The sequence below is a fragment of the Acomys russatus genome, chromosome 10, assembly GCF_903995435.1.
Source record: "Acomys russatus chromosome 10, mAcoRus1.1, whole genome shotgun sequence".
Classification (NCBI taxonomy): domain Eukaryota; kingdom Metazoa; phylum Chordata; class Mammalia; order Rodentia; family Muridae; genus Acomys; species Acomys russatus.
This window is the reverse complement of record NC_067146.1, coordinates 151,182-173,616: the sequence shown is the minus strand read 5'-3', so window position 1 is coordinate 173,616 and position 22,435 is coordinate 151,182. Positions and strand designations below refer to the sequence as shown.

The window sequence follows — 22,435 nt, the reverse complement described above, 5'->3', positions numbered from 1 at the left end:
TATTTGCTGAAACATTAATACTAGTAAACACAGAGTAAGACAGACTCTCCTTGAAGTTGCATTTCTAATCACCTTTTAATTAACTCATTTGCATATCAACTCTTTAATCATTTGTTGCGATACTGCTGCGTGAAATGTACTCTGCATAGTTCATAAAGTAGGAAAGACATAGTTGAGAACATAGAAGCAAAACATCAAAACTAAATAGAAAGAAAAACACATGACATATGGCTACAGTCCCACCTTAAAAATTATATAACTAGTAGTTCTGAAGAATAAAAACTCTGGGTTGTCACTATGATACTAAAAATGAAGCTCTTAACGATCAAAAATAAATGTAGACATGGAAATATCTCATGACATCTTGTGGTCATATCTATGTGTTACCTGTAATGGATGTGCATTCTTTGTTACTATGAGTTAAATGATTTGACATTTCTGAAAGTGATTGCTGACTGAAAAGGCACCCAGTGTGCATAATGAAGCTTCTATCTGTGTGGCAAGGAACTAACCCATATCCACCTTTGCTCTTCATCATATATTTCGCTGCCCACTGCAGTGACCTCCTTGGGGCCCGTCACGAGGGCATGACAGAGAACCAGACATGGATCCCAGAGTTCATCCTGCAGGGATTCCCACTCAGCCCAAAGATGCAAATGCTCCTCTGTGGCCTCTTCTCCCTGTTCTACATGTTCACTCTGCTGGGGAACGGAATCATTCTGGGTCTCATCTGGCTTGACTCCAGACTGCACACCCCCATGTACTTCTTTCTTTCCCATCTGGCCATCGTCGATATTTCTTATGCTTCCAACAATGTCCCCAAGATGTTGGCAAACCTTCTTGATGAGAAAAAAACTATTTATTTTGTCCCATGTATAATGCAGACATTTTTATACATGGCTTTTGCTCACACTGAGTGTCTCATCCTGGTGATGATGTCCTATGATCGATATGTGGCCATCTGCCACCCCTTACAATATTCTGTCATCATGGGCTGGAAAGTGTGCACCATCATGGCTGCTGCTTCCTGGACTTGCGGCTCCCTCCTAGCCCTGGTCCACGTTGTTCTCATCCTGAGGCTGCCCTTCTGTGGGCCTAATAAAATTAACCACTTCTTCTGTGAAATCCTGTCTGTCCTCAAGCTGGCCTGTGCTGACACAACACTCAACCAAATTGTCATTTTGGCAGCTTCTGTGTTTATCTTAGTTGGACCACTGTGCTTGGTGCTGGTCTCCTACACACGCATCCTGGTGGCCATCCTGGGGATCCAGTCAGGGGAGGGCCGAAAAAAAGCCTTCTCCACCTGCTCCTCCCACCTCTGTGTGGTTGGACTCTTCTTTGGCAGCGCCATCGTCATGTACATGGCCCCCAAGTCTCGCCACCCAGAGACACAGCAGAAGATCCTTTCCCTGTTTTACAGCCTTTTCAACCCCATGCTGAACCCGCTGATCTACAGCCTGAGGAATGCTGAGGTCAAGGGTGCTGTGACGAGAGTGTTGTGGAAACACAGATCAGGGTGAATACCCAGGGGAAGATGGTGAAGATATACCGTGTAATTTCTATGAGATTGTGGGACTGGAAGTAAAAATGTCTTACCGTCTGATCACATAGATTTCGGAGGTCATGAGTTTATGCTGATTAGAGTTTGCCCCTAAGCACTGATACTAACCAAATCCCAAAGCACAATCTGAAAGGCATAGATGGTACAGGCCACAAGGACTCGGGAGGCAGCAAAGCAAAGGAGTAAGGAGCCATGCATTTGTCCCATCTCTTTCAGAGCCACCTAGAGATTTGATTTCTCATTATCTAAGGAGTAGTTCTCTGTGATTTCCCATTAATGTAATTTTCATCTTCCTCATTGACATAAGCTTATGCTAATGAGCCTATACATTATGCTGCTCCAATATATATCTTAAAGTAGGGTAAATACTGGTCTTGATTAAGCAAACTTTACTGAGCATGTACCAAGGGCCAGGAATGAAGGGAGTACCTAATACATGGCTTTACGAGGAAAATCACCCAAATGAGCAGATAGTTCCAGTTCTATGGAAAGCAAGTTTAATTGTGTGTGCTCTTCCTTTTTCTTTAAATGAAAGGCAAAGAGCAGTCAAGATATTTGTTTAATTTCCTCTCATTCCACACCATTTAACTGGAACAGGTTTGCAAAGAAAGTGTGTATAGAATAAACATAAAAAAAGGTTTTTGAGGAATTCAGATTGCAAAGTGATATGAGTGGGAGTTCGCCATTATTGGAACTGCATAAAAGCTGCACAAGGGTGAAAAGCATTGCATGGGGGAGGGGGGGAGCACCAAGGAAAGCAGGCAGCTGTTTGAATGCTGTAGGTCACTAGACCAAAGGTACAAGAAGTGTGACAACAGGACTTTTCGGAATCTCAACAAAACTCCAGGTTCCTGTACCCTGGGTGATATAAACATGCCTTCCTGGGCCTGTGGTGTCAGAATACGAAAGAGCTGTTGGGTTTAAGAGAAGATCAGGACCTAAGCAGCCATCATGGTGTGATAAAGTGATTTCTTTAAACACGGTGGGTTTCTAGAGCATTCTTCTCCTCTCCTCGTCTAGCATTGGTGACACTCAAGTGTATTGGCCTTCATTCTACATTATTGGCTTCTGTTCACAGATCTTTCTATTTACTTGACCCCAATTCGTTTTATTCCAATCCACCCTTAATGTTGCCTTTGATAAAAATAAAGAACAAAGGTAAAAGTTTTTCTTCTACACTCTCTTCTTGAGTACTCTTTTGCTGGTTGGTCTGTATTTTCAACACATCTGGGGGAAACGTCTTGCCTCCTGCCATTATCTAGTCTCCACATTAGTCATAGCTTTTAAGGGGCTGAGAGAAAGTCAAGGAAAGCTGCACGGATTTATGCTTACAAGTCTCCCTAGTGCTTCCCAAATGTCCCCCATACTCCACAAAGGCACATGAAAAAAGCATTGCTTCTCCCCAATTAAGAGATAAGTGGACATCCATTCAAAACTGATTTAGTAACCTGTCCTGTGTTGGACACTAGGAACTGCACAGAATTGAGAGTGCCAGACCATGCTCTTTGCAGAGTGTTTGCCGTTAGTCTCTTCACCAAGCAGCACAGAATCCCTCTCAGTATGTGTTAGGCTCGGCAGCCTGGGATCTAGCAGAACATATGGAATTTACATCATTATGACCAAAGCATTAATATTAAAAACAATATACCCTTTAGCCAGACTATGTTCAAGGGGATCACTGTTGTCCTTGGGTAGAGTAGACTCTCTGACAAAGTAGCCTGATTGTTCTTCCACAATAGCTCCCCGTCCATGCCCCTCTGCCAAATCACAAGGCCTGAAGCAGTAGGAACCTGAGAGAACTTGATGTTCTCAGGGTCACACCAGGCCTGTAATCCTGGTCTTCCTCCTGGCAGCAAATTCACCTGTTTGCTTTCTCTTCCTTTTTTTTTTTTTTTTTTTTTTTTTTTTTGTTGTTATTTTGTTTGTTTGTTTGCTTGCTTGCTTGTTTTTTATTTGTTGAGACAGGTTTCTCTATGTAGCCCTGGCTGTCCTAGAAATCACTCTGTAGATCAGGCTGGCTTCAAACTCAGGGAGATCTGCCTGCCTCTGCCTCTTAAGTGTTGGGATGCCAGAAGCTTCCCTCCATCTGGTGCATACAGATCCTAGTGGAGCTCTCTGGCCAGTGCTCCAAGTTCACAGCACCAAGGCAGAGTGAGACCCTGGCACAGAGTAGGCTTGACATGCTTCCTCTGTTGTGCTTTAGTTGCCAGGACCTACTGACATCAGCTTCTAAGATTGGTACTGTGGTGGGTAAATGTTGTACATGGGTGGGTGGGTTGTGTGGTGTGTGTGTGTGTGTGTGTGTGTGTGTGTGTGTGTGTGTGTGTGTGTTACTTGGGTGGAAGGGTGTCCATAAATCCGAGGGCTGAAAAGATATCCCAACCCTGAGGTAGGACAGTGTCCCAAGTGTATCCTGAGGCACAGGAGCCCAGGAACCTCACAGCTCTGAGAGGAATCCTCCTCAACAGAGATGTTGCAGCTTCCAGGGGAAGGGCTGCCCTAAACCCTGAGGAGCTGAGGAGCCTGAGCTCCACTTCATCGTTTCTTCTTTCTTCTCCTGTTCTTCATTGCTTCTTCCACGAGTGAGTCACAGCAGGCCGTAAATCTCCCTCTCTCCCTCTCTCTCTCTCTCTCTCTCTCTCTCTCTCTCTCTTTTTAGTTTTCTTTTCTTTTTTTTAAATTTTTTTATTAATTTATTCTTGTTACATCTCAATGTTTATCCCATCCCTTGTATCCTCCCATTCTTCCCTCCCCCCCCCCATTTGCCCTTATTCCCCTCCCCTATGACTGTTCCTGAGGGGGATTACCTCCCCCTGTATATGCTCATAGGGTATCAAGTCTCTTCTTGGTAACCTGCTGTCCTTCCTCTGAGTGCCACCAGGTCTCCCCCTCCAGGGACATGGTCAAATGTGAGGCACCAGAGTACGTGAGAAAATCATATCCCACTCTCCACTCAACTGTGGAGAATGTTCTGACCATTGGCTTGAAACAGCCTAAGTGTCCATCAGTAGAAGAATGGGTAAAGAAACTGTGGTACATATACACTATGGAATACTACTCAGCTATTAAAAACAAGGAATTCCCAAAATTTGTGGATAAATGGATTGAGCTAGAAATGATCATAATTAGTGAGTAAATCTCTTTAAAGAGATTTATTAGAGGGATGAATCCAGGAGTGGCTTCTTCTGCTCCTGGGAGAAGACAGCAGGGAACTGGGTTTTCTTAGGGCTCGGAGCTTTCTGTGGAAGGGATTTCCAGAGTGTGGATTGGCGGAACTGGAGGACACTCGAAGATTGGTAGGATTTTTTCAGGACTTCTCATCCCAAATTAGCATAATCTGGGATGCGTCCTACTGAGGGGCTGGAGATGGCAGTTACAGATGTCTTTGGAGGGGGTGCAGCTGGGCTGCTGGAGCTTTCTCAGGCAGAGGTCTAGCCACTTTTCTGCCTTGGGCGTTAATAAAGTTTACAAAAAATTTAGAGTCCACTGTGAAGGCAGTAGGCTGGAGCCGGGAAGATTGTAGTAAGAATGGACAGCTCCCATGGTGGCTCCAGCAGGCTTTCTGAGGCAGGACAGGTGTCTGGTTGCAGTTTTAATAGCAGTCAGCTGAGGCAGGTTAGACACCATGAACAGCTCCCACTGAGGCACTGACAGGAGCAGCCATTTTGTCTCCTGTCTCCTCAGGCTCAGGACAGGAAGGATGGGCTGACTGACCTGAGGCAGGAAGGAGGACTGGCAGTGAGCCACTTGAATATTTAATGGCCCACTGCTAAGGGCTACACACAGCCCTTGGGGGTGGTGATACGGTAGGATAAAGGGCATGCGGGTCGCGGAGGCGGGCATGCAGTGGGCTCCCCACAGCTTGGGGAAGGTAGCATGTCACAGGGCTGGGGGGCGGGAGCAGTGGATAGCTGAAGTGTGGGGTAAGCAGCATGCTACCACAGCTTGGGGACAGGGTGCAGCGGCTTGGGGATGGACTGCCAGGGCTTTGAGGCAGACTACTATTGCTGCCCCAGGCCAAAGTTTGAGGCAGGGTACCACAGCTTTCACCTTGGTGGGAGAGGGTTGGTGGTCCTGACAGGCTCGGCTTTGCCCCCATGGCCCTCTCTGCAGCCGAGGCAATTGGCTGCCATGGCTCTCCACTCTATCTGTTGTGGTGGCAGCCGCCAAGGCAGTGGAGTTAAGAAATCCCTACACACTATTAATGACTGCTTCTATTTCTGTAGGAGAAATAGGACTATGTAATTTGTTTATTTGATCTTGATTCAATTTTGGCAAGAGGAATCGACCAAGAAAATTGTCCATTTCCCTTAGATTTTCAAATTTTGTGGCATATATGCCTTTGAAGTAGGATGTTATGATTGTTTATATTTCTTCATTGTCTGTTGTTGTCTCTCTTTTCATTTCTGATTTTGTTAATTTGGATAGTGTCTCTCTGCCTTTTAGTTAGTTTGGCTAATAGTTTACTTATCTTGTTGATTTTCTCAAAGAACCAGCGGGACCTTAGGTGAGAGAAGTTTGGGAGAGTGGTAAAATAGAAAGACCCAGAGGGTCCTAGAACCCTACAAGTAGAACATCATGATGGGTGGATCTGGACCCAGGGGGTTCTGCTCAAACTACTGCACCAACTAAGGACAGTACATGCAGTAAACATTGAATCCCTACTCATATCTAGCCAATGGACAGGACATTCTCCACAGTTGAGTGGAGAGTGGGCACTGACTTGGACATGAACGCTGGTGCCCCATATTTGACCACCTCCCCATGGTGGAGAGGCCCAGTGGCACTCAGCGAAAGGAGAAGCAGGCCACCAAGATGAGACTTCATAGATAGCCTATGACTATATAGTGGTGTAGGAGGTCCCCCTCAGTCATAGACCTAGGGAAGGGGAATAGGGTAAAAGTGGGAGGGATGGAGGGAGGAACGGGTGGATACAAGTGAGGAGAAAAGAATTGAGATATAATCTGAATATATTAATTAAATAAAAAAAGAAATCCCTACAGGTATAGTTTCTGCAAGTTTGATTGTAACACAGGTCAGGTATAGATGATAATGTTTTCTTTACTTCACATGACTCTTATGTGTACTAAGAGATATAATGCATGTGAAATTGATTTGAAGGCATGTTTTTATATGGAATGTATGAGGAAAATAAATATAAGGATAATCACATAGTGAGACTGAGTGATGGTAAAATTCATAATTCCATGGAACTTTATAATCTAATTTTATTTTAATGACTCATAAATTATTGCAGTGTTTACTAAATAATGACAATATCTCAGAGTCTTCAGTTACTTGAGTTTGTGGGGGTTTGTAGTTTTGTTTGTGTTTGGTTGCTAATTAAGGGAAAGATCTTCATCAAAAAGGACAAAAGGATAATGCACTACATTTTGGTGTAAAGTCATTTTTATTGTCCCTGCTCAGAGATAAAATTATAAGAATAATCCTACTTAATTTTTATATTCTACTTCACATCAGTTTAAGTCTTAAAGATTATTTTTATTAATTGTTTAAAATTGGTGACTTAGAAAATAATATATACCTTTGTCATATTTAAATGGATTAGTATTTCAAATAGGTAGTCCATAAAATTTCTTGTACTAGCATTTAGCACACACCAAAAAAAGAGATAAAAGAATGATTAGTCGGTAGTTTTGTCATAGTCACTCTCCCGCCTTCACACTGAGAACTCTCAGATGCTGTCTGGAGATGTGAACTCACCATGATGGTTCCTTGTTTACTGTCTGTCATCTCAGCAGCCACCAAGGCCTGTTCTCACATTGATCACCGTGTTCTGACCAGAATCCAGGATGATAGAAACATTAGCATTGACGCACACAGAAGAACAATCAGTGAGTAAACAGACAGAGCAGCTGCTCTAAGTGGCTAGTCAGGAGTGCGAGTGAGGGGGGAGAGAAGACAAAAAGAAAGCATGGGCGGCAGTTTGTCTTGAGCATGTGTCTTGTTGATGGTTGTAACAGCTGGTGCAGGTGCGTTTGTTTAACTTTCCTACTGAAACAGTTTCCTCATAGTTATCTACCACCTATAGTTCTTACAATATGGTTACCAACTATCACACTGTTCCCTGAGTCTCGAGAGGAGGGAGTGGGACCTAGATGTGCCACTTAACACTAAGCACTCCAAAGTCTCTGCACCTTGAGCACTTGTGGGCCTCTGCATCAATACTTCTCTCGCAAGGGGTAGGGGGTGCACCAATCTAAATGCGCAGATACATTCTTAACATTCAGTTTAACACTATCTCCATCTAAATCCTAGTATAGAGAAGGAAGGTGAGCATGAAACGCCACTGTTAGGTGAGGGCTTGTTAACACATTCTGGAAGGCAGAGTCCGTTTTCTTTAGCGCCGTGGCCCCTGATAGCTTGTTGATGCTCTAGTGGATGGGCACATGCAAGAGAATACCGATAGTAAAAATTTGGCTTACTGGATTGAAAAGAGAAAAAAAGAGCAGGGTGGGAAAGGAGGTACAGTCTGGTAGAAACTGGGGGTGGGTGGGAATGGATGCAATCAAGACACATTGCATGAACTTATCAAAAAAAAAAAAAAACCAAACAAATAAAAAAGAAACAGAATAATCATCATCCTTCATCCCAAAGGACATTGGATAAGAGACGGAAGTAGCTGTGTATTACCTTTTCCAAAGGGAAAAAGGAATCAATCAGTAGGTTTATTAGACAGACAGAATTAAAATCAATATGAGAAAATATTCTTTGACATTATTACCTATGCAGCAATAGGCCTTGTGACTAGCTCTGCAAATGGGAAGAATTCATATCAGAAAGTCATTTCAAAATTCTCTTCAAGCTCTTTTCAATCTTAAGCATTTTATGATCTCACAACTTTTCATGTTTTTTAATGTAGAATAATTTCAACTGATTTGAAACAAACTTGTAATGATCCAAAAACACTTCAATGGTAACTTTGAGAAAACATTTAAAATTAATCCTGGCTAGAGAGATGTCTCAGAGGTTGAGCACACTGTCTGTTCTTCCAAAGGTCCTGAGTTCAATTCCCAGAAACCACATGATAGATCACAACCATCTACAATGAGATCTGGTGTCCTCTTCTGGTGTACAGGCATACATATGGGCAGAACATTGTACAAATAATAAATAAATCTTACAAAAGAAGAATTAAAAAATATTAGTCCTATCTCCAGGATAACCAGCTCAATAATTTTGTTTTAAACAAAGAGTGGTGACAGATAAGTCAGAAAGACTCAACAAAGAATTTCAGACCAATTTCTCATGTGAACATTGATGAAAAATACTCAATAAAATACTCACAAACTGAATCCAAGAACACATCAAAGATAGCATTCACCATGACCAAATAGGTTTCATCCCAGGCATGCAGGAATGGTTCAATATATGGAAATTCATTAATGTAATCCATCATATAAACAAACTGAAAGAAAAAACACATGATCATCTCTTTTTTTCTTTTCAAAGTTATTTTTTTATTTTTTAAATTATTTTATTTTTGTACATATACATTTATAATATTACACATATATACAATAGCTCACCTATGGCAAGAAGAACCATGACATAATCAGGAATTGAGGTAGGCTGGGTGTTGCACTCTTAGTGTTTTGGTTATTTGTATTTGACAGCTTTGAAGAAGACATCTTTCCTATCTTGGTGCATCTAAATTTCTGAATGTAAATCAGTCTCCATAACTTATTGTCATTATCAACTTAGATTGCCTATCTAGACCTAAAAACATTTTAAACCCTAAACAATTAAGCTTCATTGTAAAACTAAGCTACCTGGTCTTCAAATACTTCAGAGACATGAGAAGGAGTAAACTTGATTATCTGAGTATGCCGGGAGTGCAGGTTAATAGCATTCCAAATGAAAAGATGACAGAGACATCCAAAACTCTCTATAACATTGGAGCATCTTCTTCACCCTTCTGTCCCAATATATCTGAAAGACATATTTGGGAGGCAGGAACAATTGAGGACTTGCTTACCCTGTCTTGGAAGAGTTTGGCCAATGACTCTGCCTGCATCCAAGCTCTGTCTGTGGTAGAAATCTGTCTGTGGTAGAAATGAGGACCTTTTTCTCAGTGGCTTGTTTGCCACATTTGAAGCCATGTACATAAGAAGGTTCTTTGATGCTCATCATCTTCTTTGAGGTAGGCTGGGTGTTGCCAGGAGTTAACCTGTCTCATTGTCAATGAATCTTTAAAGTAATAAAAACATTTTAAATGCCATATTCAGCATGTCTCTGGGGTTTCTGAAGACCTTGTCTTTCTATACAGTCATATATATCTGCTGTACTATCTGATGTATATTCTTGTGATAAAAGTTGACTAGCAATTGACATACACATGATCATCTCTTTAGATGCCGAGAAAGCATTTGACAACATCCAACACCCATTCGTGTTTTAAAAAAAAAGTCTTGGAGCGATTGGGGATACTAGGCACATACCTGAACATATTAAAGGAAATATACAGCAAGCCTATAATCAACATCAAACTAAATGGAGAGAAATTTAAATCAATTTCACTGAAATCAGGGACATGACAAGGCTGCCCACTCTCTCTGTATCTCAACATAGTACTTGAAGTCCTAGATAGAGCAATAAGATAACTAAAGGAGATCAAAAGTATACAAATTGAAAAGGAAGAAGTCAAACTATCACTATTTGCAGATGATATGATAGCATACATAAATGACCCCAAGAATTCTACCAATGAACTCCTACAGCTGATAAATACCTTTAGCAAAGTGGCTGGATACAAATTCAAATTTAAAAAATCAGTAGGCCTCCTGTATACAAATGAGAAACAGGCTGAGAAAGAAGTTCGGGAAACTACACCTTTCAAAATAGCCACAGATAACAAAGTATCTTGGTGTAACTCTAAGCAAGAAAGTGAAAGACTTGTATGAAAAAAACTTCAAATCTCTGAAGAAAGAAATTGAAGATTTCAGAAGATAGAAAGATCTCCCATGCTTGTCGATCAGGAGGATCAACATAGTAAAAATGGCCACCTTACCAAAAGCAATCTACAGTTTCAGTGCCACACCCATCAAAATACCTACACAATTCTTTACTGGCCATGAAAGATCAATTCTCAACTTCATATGGAAAAACAAAAAACCTGGAATCATTAAAAACAATCATGTACAATAAAAGATCTTTGGGAGAGCTCTCCATCCTGGATCTCCAGGTGTAACATAAAGCAACAGTAATAAAAATGGCATGGTACTGGCATCGAAATTGCCTGGTTGTTCAAGGTAATTGAATTGAGGACCCAGAAATAATCCCATATTTCTATGGTCATGATTTTTGACAAAGAATCCAAATCCATTCAATGGAAAAAAGATAGCATCTTCAACAAATGGTGTTGGTCTAACTGGATATCTACATGTAGAAAAATGCAAATCGATCCATGTGAGTGCTGTTTAGTTATAATGGCTGTTTGTGATTACAGTGCTTACAGGGCAGAGATGGAAGGTCCCCGGAGTAAACTGACTAGGGAAACTAGCTAAATTGGAAAATTCTAGCTTCAGGAGACACCACTTCAACATACAGTGTGGGGAGTAGCCCAGAAACACAAATGGCATTTACCTGTTACCTTGCCAACACGCATACATATACATGTACTCACACACATGAGAATACACACAACACATTGACATAGTGGGTAATCTTTTTAATGTTTTCGAACTTGGTTTGCAAGAATTTTAATGAGAATTTTTGTGTCCATGTTCCCCAGAAAGCTTGGCCTATAATATTCTGGTTTTGATGAATCTTTGGTTTCAGTACCAGGTAATACTTGCTTCAGCAAGTAAATATGGAAGTTTCTTCTTTTTCTGTCTTATGAAATAATTTTTAAATGTCTTGAAGGTTTTATATAATTCTTCATTATATCCATCTTACCCTAGGCTTTTATTAGTTGGGAGATATTTCAATTACGCCTTCTATCTTATGGGTTGTTGTGAGTGTACTTAAATTATTTACTTTGTGGTGTGTATGCATAAATTCAAATTTAACATAATATCGGTTTAGAGTAGGTCTTTTTGTCTAGTCATAGCCATTACTGTTTCCACCAAAGACATAAGTTAGACAATTTTTACTAGATTTTTTATCCAAATATGTCCATTTTTCTTCCTTGAAGGATAGTTTAGCATAGTGCACCATATCATTTATAAAAGGAGGCTCCCCCCACCCTCACTCTCTTCTTCCTCATGTCTCCCCAGAGACCACCTCTGTACATCCCCTCCCAATAACGTCTATGTGGAAAAAATAGAGTAGCCCTTTCTGCCTCACTTTGAATATTTTTTCCTGGCATCTGTTTGGCAAAGGGAATGTCTTCTAATAAAATACTAATTTTTATTTAGGTGTGATGACATGAGTCTGCAACCCTAATACTGAGAGGATGGAAACAAGTGGATCTCAGTGGATTGGTGGACAGTGAAACTCCAGGCTCAGTTAAAGACCTAGTCTCAGAAACAAGATGTAGTTGCCAGGCATGGTGGCACACACCTTAAGTCCCAACACTCGGAAGCCAGAGGCAGATAGATCTCTGTGAGTTTGAGTGCAGCCTGGTCTACAAAGTGAGTCCAGAAACCCTGTCTTGAAAAGCCAAAACATAAAAATTTAAAAAAAGATTAAGTAATTAATAAAGACATTCAAAAACAGCCTCTGGCTTCCTACATATAGTCAAGTTCATTGGCACACACACACACACATGCACACACAGGAGAGTGACTGGGTCAATTTAATTTGCATATATGTTTATATGTATTCATGTTTAGAGCTGACCATTTGGTATTGAACCCATTTAGAGTGATCATCTCTGAAGAAGACTAATTCTTCCTCTCCTAATTCCCTATAGCTCTTTATTTAGTGGTGAAGTCTTATAAAATTTCTTCCATCTTCGTTGGAGTATCAGTTAGTGTTGTTATTTTCCAGGTCCTGTTTTGGCAGCATACTGTTGACATATCATGGGTACAGCTTCCCTGTCATGTCTAGAAGACAGTGTCATGCAGCATGCATCCTGGTCCTCTAGCTCTTCCAGTCTTTCTGTCCCCTCTTTCATGATGGTCCCTGAGCCTTAAGTTTAGAGCTTGCATTGTAGATGTATCAGATGGGACTGGTTATCCCATTGTTACCTATTCCCCGCATTTTGGCCAGTTATGGAACTCTATAATGACCTCTCCTGCAAAAAAATAAGCTTCTTTGATACATGGTTAGAGCTATACATATCTGTGTGTTTAAGAAAAACCATTCAGAATGCAATCAGAAATTATTGATTTGGAAAACTATCAATAGTAGGCTCTTCTTTAAGGCCTATAACCTCTGCACTAGGATACAGTACCAAACATGAATATCCTCCCATTGAGTGTCCTTAATACTTCTGGAATTACCTTTTGCCTTCTATTTAAATTAAACTTTATATGAGTACCTCAAACATAGATTTGGGGAGTAAAGGGGACTTCTTTATTTGTTTCTCCACCCACTATATCTACATTGAACAAATCTCCTTTTAAATATCCAACTCAGAGGTTACAATGACCGTGGAAGATTATATAAGAACAAACGGACAGGACATTCTTCACAGTTGAGTGGAGAGTGGGGACTGACTTTCACACATACTCTGGTGCCTCATATTTGACCACGTCCCCTGAATGGGGAGACCTGGTGGCACTCAGAGGAAGGATAGCACGTTACCAAGAAGAGACTTGATACCCTATGAGCATATACAGGGGGAGGAAATCCCCCTCAGTCACAGTCATAGGGGAGGGGAGTAAGGGGAAAATGGGAGGGAGGGAAGAATGGGAGGATACAAGGGAGAGGATAACCATTGAGATGTAATATGAATAAATTAATAAAATAAAATTTAAAAAAGAACAAACACTTTATTTTAAAAGCTTAAGATAATTAAAATAGAAGCTTTTTATATTAAAAAAAGCCATTGTAATAGATGACTTCAGAGTAAGAAGGAGATGAGAGCATAGGTACAAATTAGGAATAACATATTAGAGAAAATGCAGTGATTTTTTAAAAATTGAAAATGAAATAAAGTATATTTCAATACTTTTAAAATAACTTCATTATGTAAATATAGAAAATTTAAATAATAAATATTCAGGAAAATAATTTTATCATAAGAATTTTCTATCTAAGAAATACTAAGTTCTACATTTTTACCAATCTTCAAGTAACAACTTATTGTCATGTTATATAAAAGGGTTTTGAGACTAGAAAAGAAAAAACTGACCCAACTCACTTTATAAATCTAACACAACATTGATTATAAACATGGAAAAAGACAGTAGAAGAAAAGGAATTGATTAATGCCAGTAATGGATCCAAACACAAAACCATAAGTGCAGCAAATCAGATTAGTAGTATTAGGGAGAAATTGTCATTTATGAATTTTGAGTTTGTGTATTAATGAATTGGACAATAAACAATGTATGGCTAAGACTGATTGTTCCTTTAAAGATACTAGACACCCACAGGCATGTGCCTAAGCAAGGGTACAGCATGGGCTCTAGTAACAAGCCAGCCTCGCAGTGAACATCTTTGATGGAAAAAAGCCCATTCTAAAGTGATATTGGTTACTTTTTTCTCATAAATACAATTATTTATTAGGAAATTACTACTTCCTTAGTAGGATGTTGTGTACAGTAAACTAACTAATATAGGAAAATAGATGTTTTGCCTCTTCATTTTTGACTATGAGAAAAAATAGATAAAATAATCAAAATACTTCAACCAAAAGGTATGTATCACCAAGGTATGTATCACCAGTTTCTCTACTATAGTTGATAGAGACATAAAACAGAGTCGGCTCATCCGTAGTTCAAGAAAAAGAGAAAACAGTCATATCAATAGTTCTGGAGGTTTCTTAATCTTTCTTCCTCTCTGTGCTCAAAATCACTAGAAATTGAAGGAGGGGAATTGTTTTCTTGTGAAAATATTCCTTCGTTGTGCCTAGTCATATTTTACAAAATAATATTTAATAAGTCCCTTTGGGATATTTTATCTACTTTCCTGACTCCTGAACATGTTCTCCACGGCTGCTATTGATCTAATTATCTGATCTTATCTTATGAATTATATTCCTTGTGGATCCTTGCGCTATACACACACACACACACACACACACACACACACACACACACACACACACACTTGTTTAAGGGAGCATTGGTTAGTGAACCTGGAAATGTTTCCAACTTCCCATTAAATGCTCTCTCATCTATTTGGATGTTTTGAAAATCTCGAAATTATAGTAAGTCAAGTGGCTACATTACATTGAAGGTATCCTAACTTAGAAGTCATTGTATTGATTCTTGAGTGTGTGTTTATTGACCACAGGGAGTGAAGAACAGCATCAATATTCTCACATCATGTCATGAACTTTTCTCGGGGGGAAACGAGAGTTAAACACAAGGACAGCCCCTTTTCTCTGAACACTCCAGGCTACAGTGGTGTGGTGGGTGTCTTCTCCTGCTCTTTACAAGTTTTCAGCTTCTACGAGGAGTTGACTGAGCTAACAAGAAAATAAAGTCATCTCATCTGAGAGAAACTCCATCTCCAAGGACCTGCTTAGAAGAAAAGAATTTCCACACTAACAGCTGCTTGCATCTCTCACTGGTATCCAACGTGTCTTCACATGTTCATTTGTAAGTTTGCAGAAAGTTTTTTTGTTTTCATATAACCTAAGCTTTATTTGTCCTGCAATTTCAGATAGAATGAAAGCTTACAACTGAAAATGTAGCTACTGTTGTCTGTTCTTTCTAAATTCCTGCTATTTATAGACTTAATTACCAAAACAATCTGAAAGCTATCAACTCGTTCAATACACCTAAGGTGTGCACTTTTCTTCGAAGCTTGTTACATTTAGCAAGACTGTTAGAAGGATTAGCTCTTTGAGAGATTTGCTTATAAAGATTTCCATTAGCTCATGATACTAAAAAGTGGGCTAATGGCACGGAACAAAAGCAGCCCGGAGGCTTTTTTTTAAAAAATGTGAAATTCTTTTCTGAATGAAGAAATGGTAGATATAGATTGTGTGTGTGTGTGTGTGTGTGTGTGTGTGTGTGTATGTGTGTGTGTGTGTGTGTGTGTGTGTGTGTGTGTGTGTGTGTGTCTTTCAACAAGGTTGTCTTGCTGCCTAGGATGGGTTTCTCCTATACCTGTCCCCACAGCATGTAGCAGAATATACTGCATGTTCAGCAAATATCTGTTGGTTTTACAACTTATTCTTTTGCCACTTGGAGGCAAGAGACTTACAAAGCAGTGCCCATTGGCTGTTCTTTTTTATTTGACTCTGAATTCATCATATGAAATTTTAGAAATATCTTATGGTGGTGGTAACTTACTAACATATTTTTTAAAGTTTAGGTAACATAGTTTTGAATATGAAAGTAATATTTTTTGTCTTCACTGATTCTAAATATTAGAAGAATGTTATATTGAAATGAATTATCACTTCTTCGTACACTGGATTAACTGATTTAGAATCCTGCTTCGACTGCTCCAATGATGCCAGAATCTATCTTCAATAAATTATCAATGAATCTCTTAGGCAAAAGGTCAACTGCAATAAATCTTAACCCTAGTAAAACAATCACCTTTTTGGGAGATGAGACCAATAGTCATAAGTCTATTTTTTTGGACTAAAATAATACTGTCTCTCAAATAATTCCCTGTATTTGACTTAAAGTAAAACAACAATTTATTCACTAATGCTTATTAAAAACTTCCAAATATTAAAATATAATTGTGAGACATACTGAGAGGAAGTAAGTCATGAAATTTTCTGAGCATTTTAATTTAATTTAGGTCAAAGATATGATGGAAGATTTTCTTTAAAACACTCAGTATGGGACGAACGAGTATATTGTTTAAAAACCTACCTTGAGCATTCACACTGGGTTCAAATTTGATGAACTTCCTTGTCTCTTCCATAGGGACATGGAGAAAAATCAGACCTCAGTTACACAGTTCATCCTCCTGGGATTTCCACTCAGCCAAAGGATGCAGATGCTCCTCTTTGTGCTCTTCTCACTATTCTACGCCTTCACTCTGGTGGGAAATGGGACCATTTTGGGGCTTATCTGCCTTGACTCCAGGCTCCACACTCCCATGTACTTCTTCCTGTCCCACCTGGCCATTGTTGACATTGCCTATGCCTGCAACACAGTGCCCCAGATGCTGGTGAACCTCATGGATCCAGCCAAAACTATCTCCTTTGCTGGCTGCATGACACAGACCTTTCTCTTTTTGACATTTGCACATACAGAGTGTCTCCTACTAGTGGTGATGTCCTACGACAGGTATGTGGCCATCTGCCACCCACTCCGATACACTGCCATCATGAGCTGGAGAGTTTGTGTTATCCTGGTGGTGACATCCTGGATTTTAGGAGTCCTCTTGGCCCTTGTCCATTTAGTATTACTCTTACCGCTGCCTTTCTGTGCCTCTCAAAAAGTGAATCACTTTTTCTGTGAAATTATAGCTGTTCTCAAGCTTGCCTGTGCAGACACCCGCATAAATGAGGTCATGGTTTTGGCTGGGGCTGTGTCTGTGCTTGTGGGACCATTTTCTTCAATTGTGGTTTCTTATGCTCATATTGTGTGTGCCATCCTGAAGATCAAGTCACAGCAAGGGCGGAAGAAAGCCTTCTCCACCTGCTCCTCCCATCTCTGTGTTGTTGGACTCTTTTATGGCACAGCCATTGTCATGTATGTTGGACCTCAACACAGCAACTCCAATGAGCAGAAGAAATATCTCTTACTCTTCCACAGCCTTTTCAATCCTATGCTCAACCCACTGATCTACAGTCTGAGGAACAAAGAGGTCAAAAGTGCACTGAAAAGGGTGCTCATAAAAGAGGACACTTCTTGAGAGTGTTAAAGAATACAAACTTTGCAAAGGTCTTGGAATTAATTTCATCCAACGTGGACCAGGATACAAAAACTTGTTCAAAGGCATCCTTTCCATTTTTTTAAATGTATTTATTCGCTTTGCATGCTTGTTAGGCCCCTCCTTCTTCCTCCAATCCCACCATCCCTCCTCTTTCCTTATTCCTCAGAAAAGGGGATCCCCCCTACCCAACCACCCAGCTCATTGACTAATCAAGACTGAGCATGTCCTTCCCCCTGTAGCCTAGCAACATAATCCCATCAGGGGAAAGTGATCAAAAAAGCTGGCAACAGAGTCCATGCCAGGGACAAACCCCTCTCCCCTTACTAGAGGATGCACACGAAGCTTGAGCTGCCTATCGGCTGCATCTGTGGAGGGGGCCTAGGGCTAGCCTATGCATGGTCCTTGTTTTAGTCTCCACACGCCCCTCTGGTCCCTGGTTAGTTGGATCTGTTGGTCTTATGGAGCTGCTGTCACCTCCAGGTCCTTTCCTATTTCCACCCCCCCCCCCTTTCCACAAGATTCCCTATGCATCACCCAATGTTTGGCTGTGAATCTCAGCATCTGTTTCAAACCATTGCTGGATGGAGCCTCTCAATGGACAACTCTGCTAAGCTCCCCTTCCCATTTTCTTAAAAAAATTTTTTTTCTCACACCTTTCAAGAACCTCCCTGTATTTTTATTTTCTCTAATTTTTTGGATGGTAGAACACAAGCAACCCAAACATAGACCAGCATGGCAGTGCACAGGCTTTTAATGTGGCTAAAAGTAATCATCAGTCTTACCCAGCTACTAATTCTGTGAGCTACAGCAGAAAACAGCCTGAGAGATATACACACAGGTTCAATAGTGGTATCGAATGCCGCATCAGTTCTGGCAAGAAATCCTGCCTAGACTCTACTTACAGATGGACACATGAAAAGAGAATGGCATGGGAATGAAGTGGGAGACAAGAAGTCAAATGAGGCACCGTTCAGTGGCTGAATAACTATAACAAATTAACAGAAGGGTGGAATTTTAAAATTTTGTTTAAGATGCACAAAGCATCAATTCATCTGAGAAAAGATTGCTAGAACCGTAAATCATGTGAGCACTTGTCAAGATGAGAAACAAAACATTTCATCACACCCTCTCCCAACTAGTGGGCCTTGCCTTCTCTCACAAAGCAAGCGCCTGTGACCTTGACTTCTAGGAGTCTATATTGGTGTTGTGCTTTCGTGCACTTGACACAAATGGCCCCTCAAAATGTTCATTGTTATGATCTATGTTATTTCAGTCACTGTTCTGTTTGTTCTTCCACTGTTCACTTCTTTCAGGGTGAGTAGAGGTGGCATTTGTTCATTCCATTGCATTGTATAAACACATCACCATGTATCGATTCTACTTGAGTGAGATATTGGATCTGCCTACAGTATAAGTTGTAATAAACGATTGTTCTGTAAATGTTGTATATAACCCTGGGAAGGTATCTGTGGTCACTTTCTTTGGATATACAGCCAAGGAAGCAATGAGAAATGGATGTTCCAGACTTGGGTCTTCTTTTGCTATGAATGCTAGACTGCCTATGGAATTACGGCCTGAAAATTTATGGCTGGAAATTGCCTCACACAGAGCAGGAACAAGTAATACAATAAGGAGATAAATTCTGCTTCTACCCATTTGACTTTGCAGTCTAATGAAGGTGCTACTTTTGTATTAGTGCTCATAGATATATTGCTGGCTCATAAGCTCATCTAACTTTCTTCTGAACAGAACAAACAAGGATAAGGCATGCAGTTGCTCCTTTGTGATTGATTTCATCTTTTTAAGGAACAAAAACAAAATCTGGGGTGTTGGGGAAAGTTCATTTTAAGTTATTAAATTGTATATATGAGTGAAGGCCTGTGACGGCTGGATTTATGTCAACTTGACACAAACTAAAGTTATGTGAGAGGAAGGAACCTCAATTTAAAATTTTATAAGATCTAGCTGTAGGTAAGCCTGTAAGGCATTTTTAAAATTAGTGATTGACATGAGTTTTTAATCTTAGCCATTCTGTAGGTATAAGATGGAATCTCAGAGTCATTTTGATTGGCATTTCCCTGAAGACTAGGAACATTGATCATTTCTTCAAGTATTTCTCAACCATTCTATATTCCTTTGTTGAGAATTCTCTGTTTAGTTCTGTGCCCCATTCTTTAATTGGATTATTTTGTTTGGTGGTGTTTTATTTCTGGAGTTCTTTATATATTTTTGTTATTAGACCTCTATCAGATGTAGAGTTGGTGAAGATCTTTACCTGGTCTTTAGGCTACTGTTTTGTTCTAGTGATAAGTGTCTTTTGCCTTAAAGAAGCCTTTCCATTTCATGAGGTCCTATTTATTAATTGTTGATCTTAGAGCCTGAGATGTTGACATTCTGTTCAGGAGCCCTCCTCCATTGCTGGTGGAATGCAAACTTGTACTACTATTTTGGAAATCAATATGGCACTTTCTCAGAAAATTGGGAATAGTTCTACCTCAAAACCAAGCCATACCACTCCTGAGCATATACTGAAAAGGTGCTACTCCATATAACAAGGAAATTTGTTCAACTATGTTCATAGCAGCTTTATTCATAACAGCCAGAATCTGGAAACAACCCAGAGGTCCCTTAACCGAAGAATGGATAAAGAAACTCTGGTACATTTACTCAATGGAATGATACTCAACTATTAAAAACAAGGAAATCATGAAATTTGCAAGCAAATGGATGGAACTAGAAATGACCATCCTGAGTGAGGCAACCCAGACCCAGAAAGGCACTCATGGTATATACTCACTTATAAAAGGATATTAGCCACATAATACAGGACAACCACACCACAATCCACAGACCTAAAGAAGCTAAACAACAAGGAGGACACTAGGGAGGATGCTTAATTCTCACACAGAAGAGCAAATAGAATAGACACCAGAAGCAGTTGAAGAAAAGGAACAGAATGGGAGTCTACCATAGAGACCTTCTGAAAGACTATACCCAGTAGGGGATTCAAGCAGATGCTGAGACTCAAAACCAAACTTCCACGTGGAGTGCAGGGAGTCTTATAGAAGAGTTGGGAGATAGAAGGACCTGGAGGGGCCAGGAGCTCCACAAGGAGATTAGTGGAGCCAACAAATCCTGGCAGAGGAGGCAGGTGCTGCAGAGACTGATGCACCAACAAAGGACCATGCATGGTGAGAATTAAACAGGCAGCACAGTCTCCTTGTGGGTCTCATAATATGGGAGAGATGGTGGGAGTGGGAGGTGATGAAAAAAGGGGCTACAATCAGCATGTATAATGAACAAATTAAAAAATAAATTTTAAAAAAGTTTTTAAAAATTAATGATTGATAGGGAGGGCCCAGCCCATTATGAACGGTGCCATCCCAGGGCTGGTAGTCCTATATTCTGTAAGAAAGCAGGTTGTGCAAGCCATGGGAAGCAAGCCCCCAAGCAGCATCCCTCTGTGTCCTCTGCATCAGCTCCTGTGTCCAGGTTCTAGCCCTGTTTGAGTTCCTATCCTAACATTCTTCAATGATAAACAGTGCTGGGGAACTAAGTGTAAGCAGAATAAAACCTTTCCTCCCCAAGTTGTTTTTTGGTCATTGCGTTTTGTTGCAAGAGAAGCCCTAAGACAGGGTTCTCAAATATTTAGGTTGACAGTATATTAGCTTTGTTTGATATAATAAGCCTGGCGAATAAGCCAGGGTCTTGCATATGTAGGGCAAATACTCTGAGATATGCCCCAAGCTATAATCCCCTTATAAATCTAACTTTATCCTTACACCTTGGTTGATTTCCCTAGGAGGTGTATTTGGTTTTGATGAGGTTGAGCATTTTCTGCTAACTTTGATATTTCTGAGCTTATTCTAACACCAGTCTAGTCCCCTATCCTGGCACATGCAGCTGTAAAAGTATGTTTTTTTTTATACATTGTCAATATCAACTGTCCCTGTGATGCTTCAGCCCCATCATGACTTTTGTGTTGCTATGAACCTCTGGTACAAAGGCTCCAGTATTCCAATTACAACTGCAGAGATTTCTGCTGAAGGCCCTGCCACTCAGGAAGGCATGGGATCATGCTGATTTCCTTCCAGAAAACACAGTGGTAGTGCAGAGCTAGGAAAGCTTTTCCAGTCACTTAGACTTATCTGCCGTTCCCGAATGTCCTGGCTGGCTTTATTGTGAAATAGCTTCCTTGCCTGGAAGTATAACTGAAGAGTGGAAGGAAATATTTCCTGTGCTTTCAAGTCTGTTGCCATTCTTTGCAGCAATCCTCTGTCATTTAAAAAACAGCATGAGACACCAACACATATGGACATGTGGCCACTCACTATTTTTAGTCCGACTTCCTTCTCCTTATTTGCTGAAGTTGAGGAACAGACCTTCCATTGTGACTTTTCTCTACCAGGTGCATTTAGGAGCTCGAGTGGGCCAGTTGTGATGGCACACATTAGTAGGGTTTGTTGAAGGGGACAGACACAGGAGATCACGAGTTTGAGGCCAGCTTGGGCTACACATTTGGAGCTGGAAAGGTGGCTCAGAGGTTAAGAGCACTGTCTGATCTTCCAGAGGCCCTGAATTCAATTCCTAGCAGCCACATGGTGGCTCACAACCATCCATAGTGTGATCTAATGGCCACTTCTGGCATTCAAGCATGCAGGCAGAGCACTGTATGCATAATAAACAAATCTTTGAAAGAAAGAAAGAAAGAAAGGAACTTCAGTTCATGATATCTATTAAATTAGATCTCCCTCTTTAAGCCAAATAACATCAGATGTAAAAGTGTCTATGACACAATTTTATTAAAAATGTGAAAAAGCAGAAGGGGACAGGAAAGTGGAGAGAAAAGGTTCAAGGGATACTCACTAAATGTTGCCCCATTTAGTTTGAAAAAATAGATTACTTCTAGGATAGAATTGTGTTTTGGGAGATGTTGTCAAATATTTTATT

The 22,435-nt window shown here is 40.4% G+C and overlaps 2 protein-coding genes across 2 annotated transcripts; both read left to right on the top strand.

The window, feature by feature from the left end:
* The first annotated feature begins 587 nt into the window (after window positions 1–587).
* On the top strand, window positions 588–1,520 carry LOC127194810 (olfactory receptor 2A5). The gene has a single exon (XM_051152383.1). It carries the CDS (start codon window positions 588–590, stop codon window positions 1,518–1,520), a length of 933 nt encoding a protein of 310 aa, XP_051008340.1.
* Window positions 1,521–16,531: 15,011 nt separating this feature from the next.
* LOC127194200 (olfactory receptor 13-like) lies at window positions 16,532–17,464 on the top strand. The gene has a single exon (XM_051151521.1). The coding sequence runs from the start codon at window positions 16,532–16,534 to the stop codon at window positions 17,462–17,464; it is 933 nt and encodes a 310-aa protein (XP_051007478.1).
* The last annotated feature ends 4,971 nt before the right edge of the window (window positions 17,465–22,435 follow it).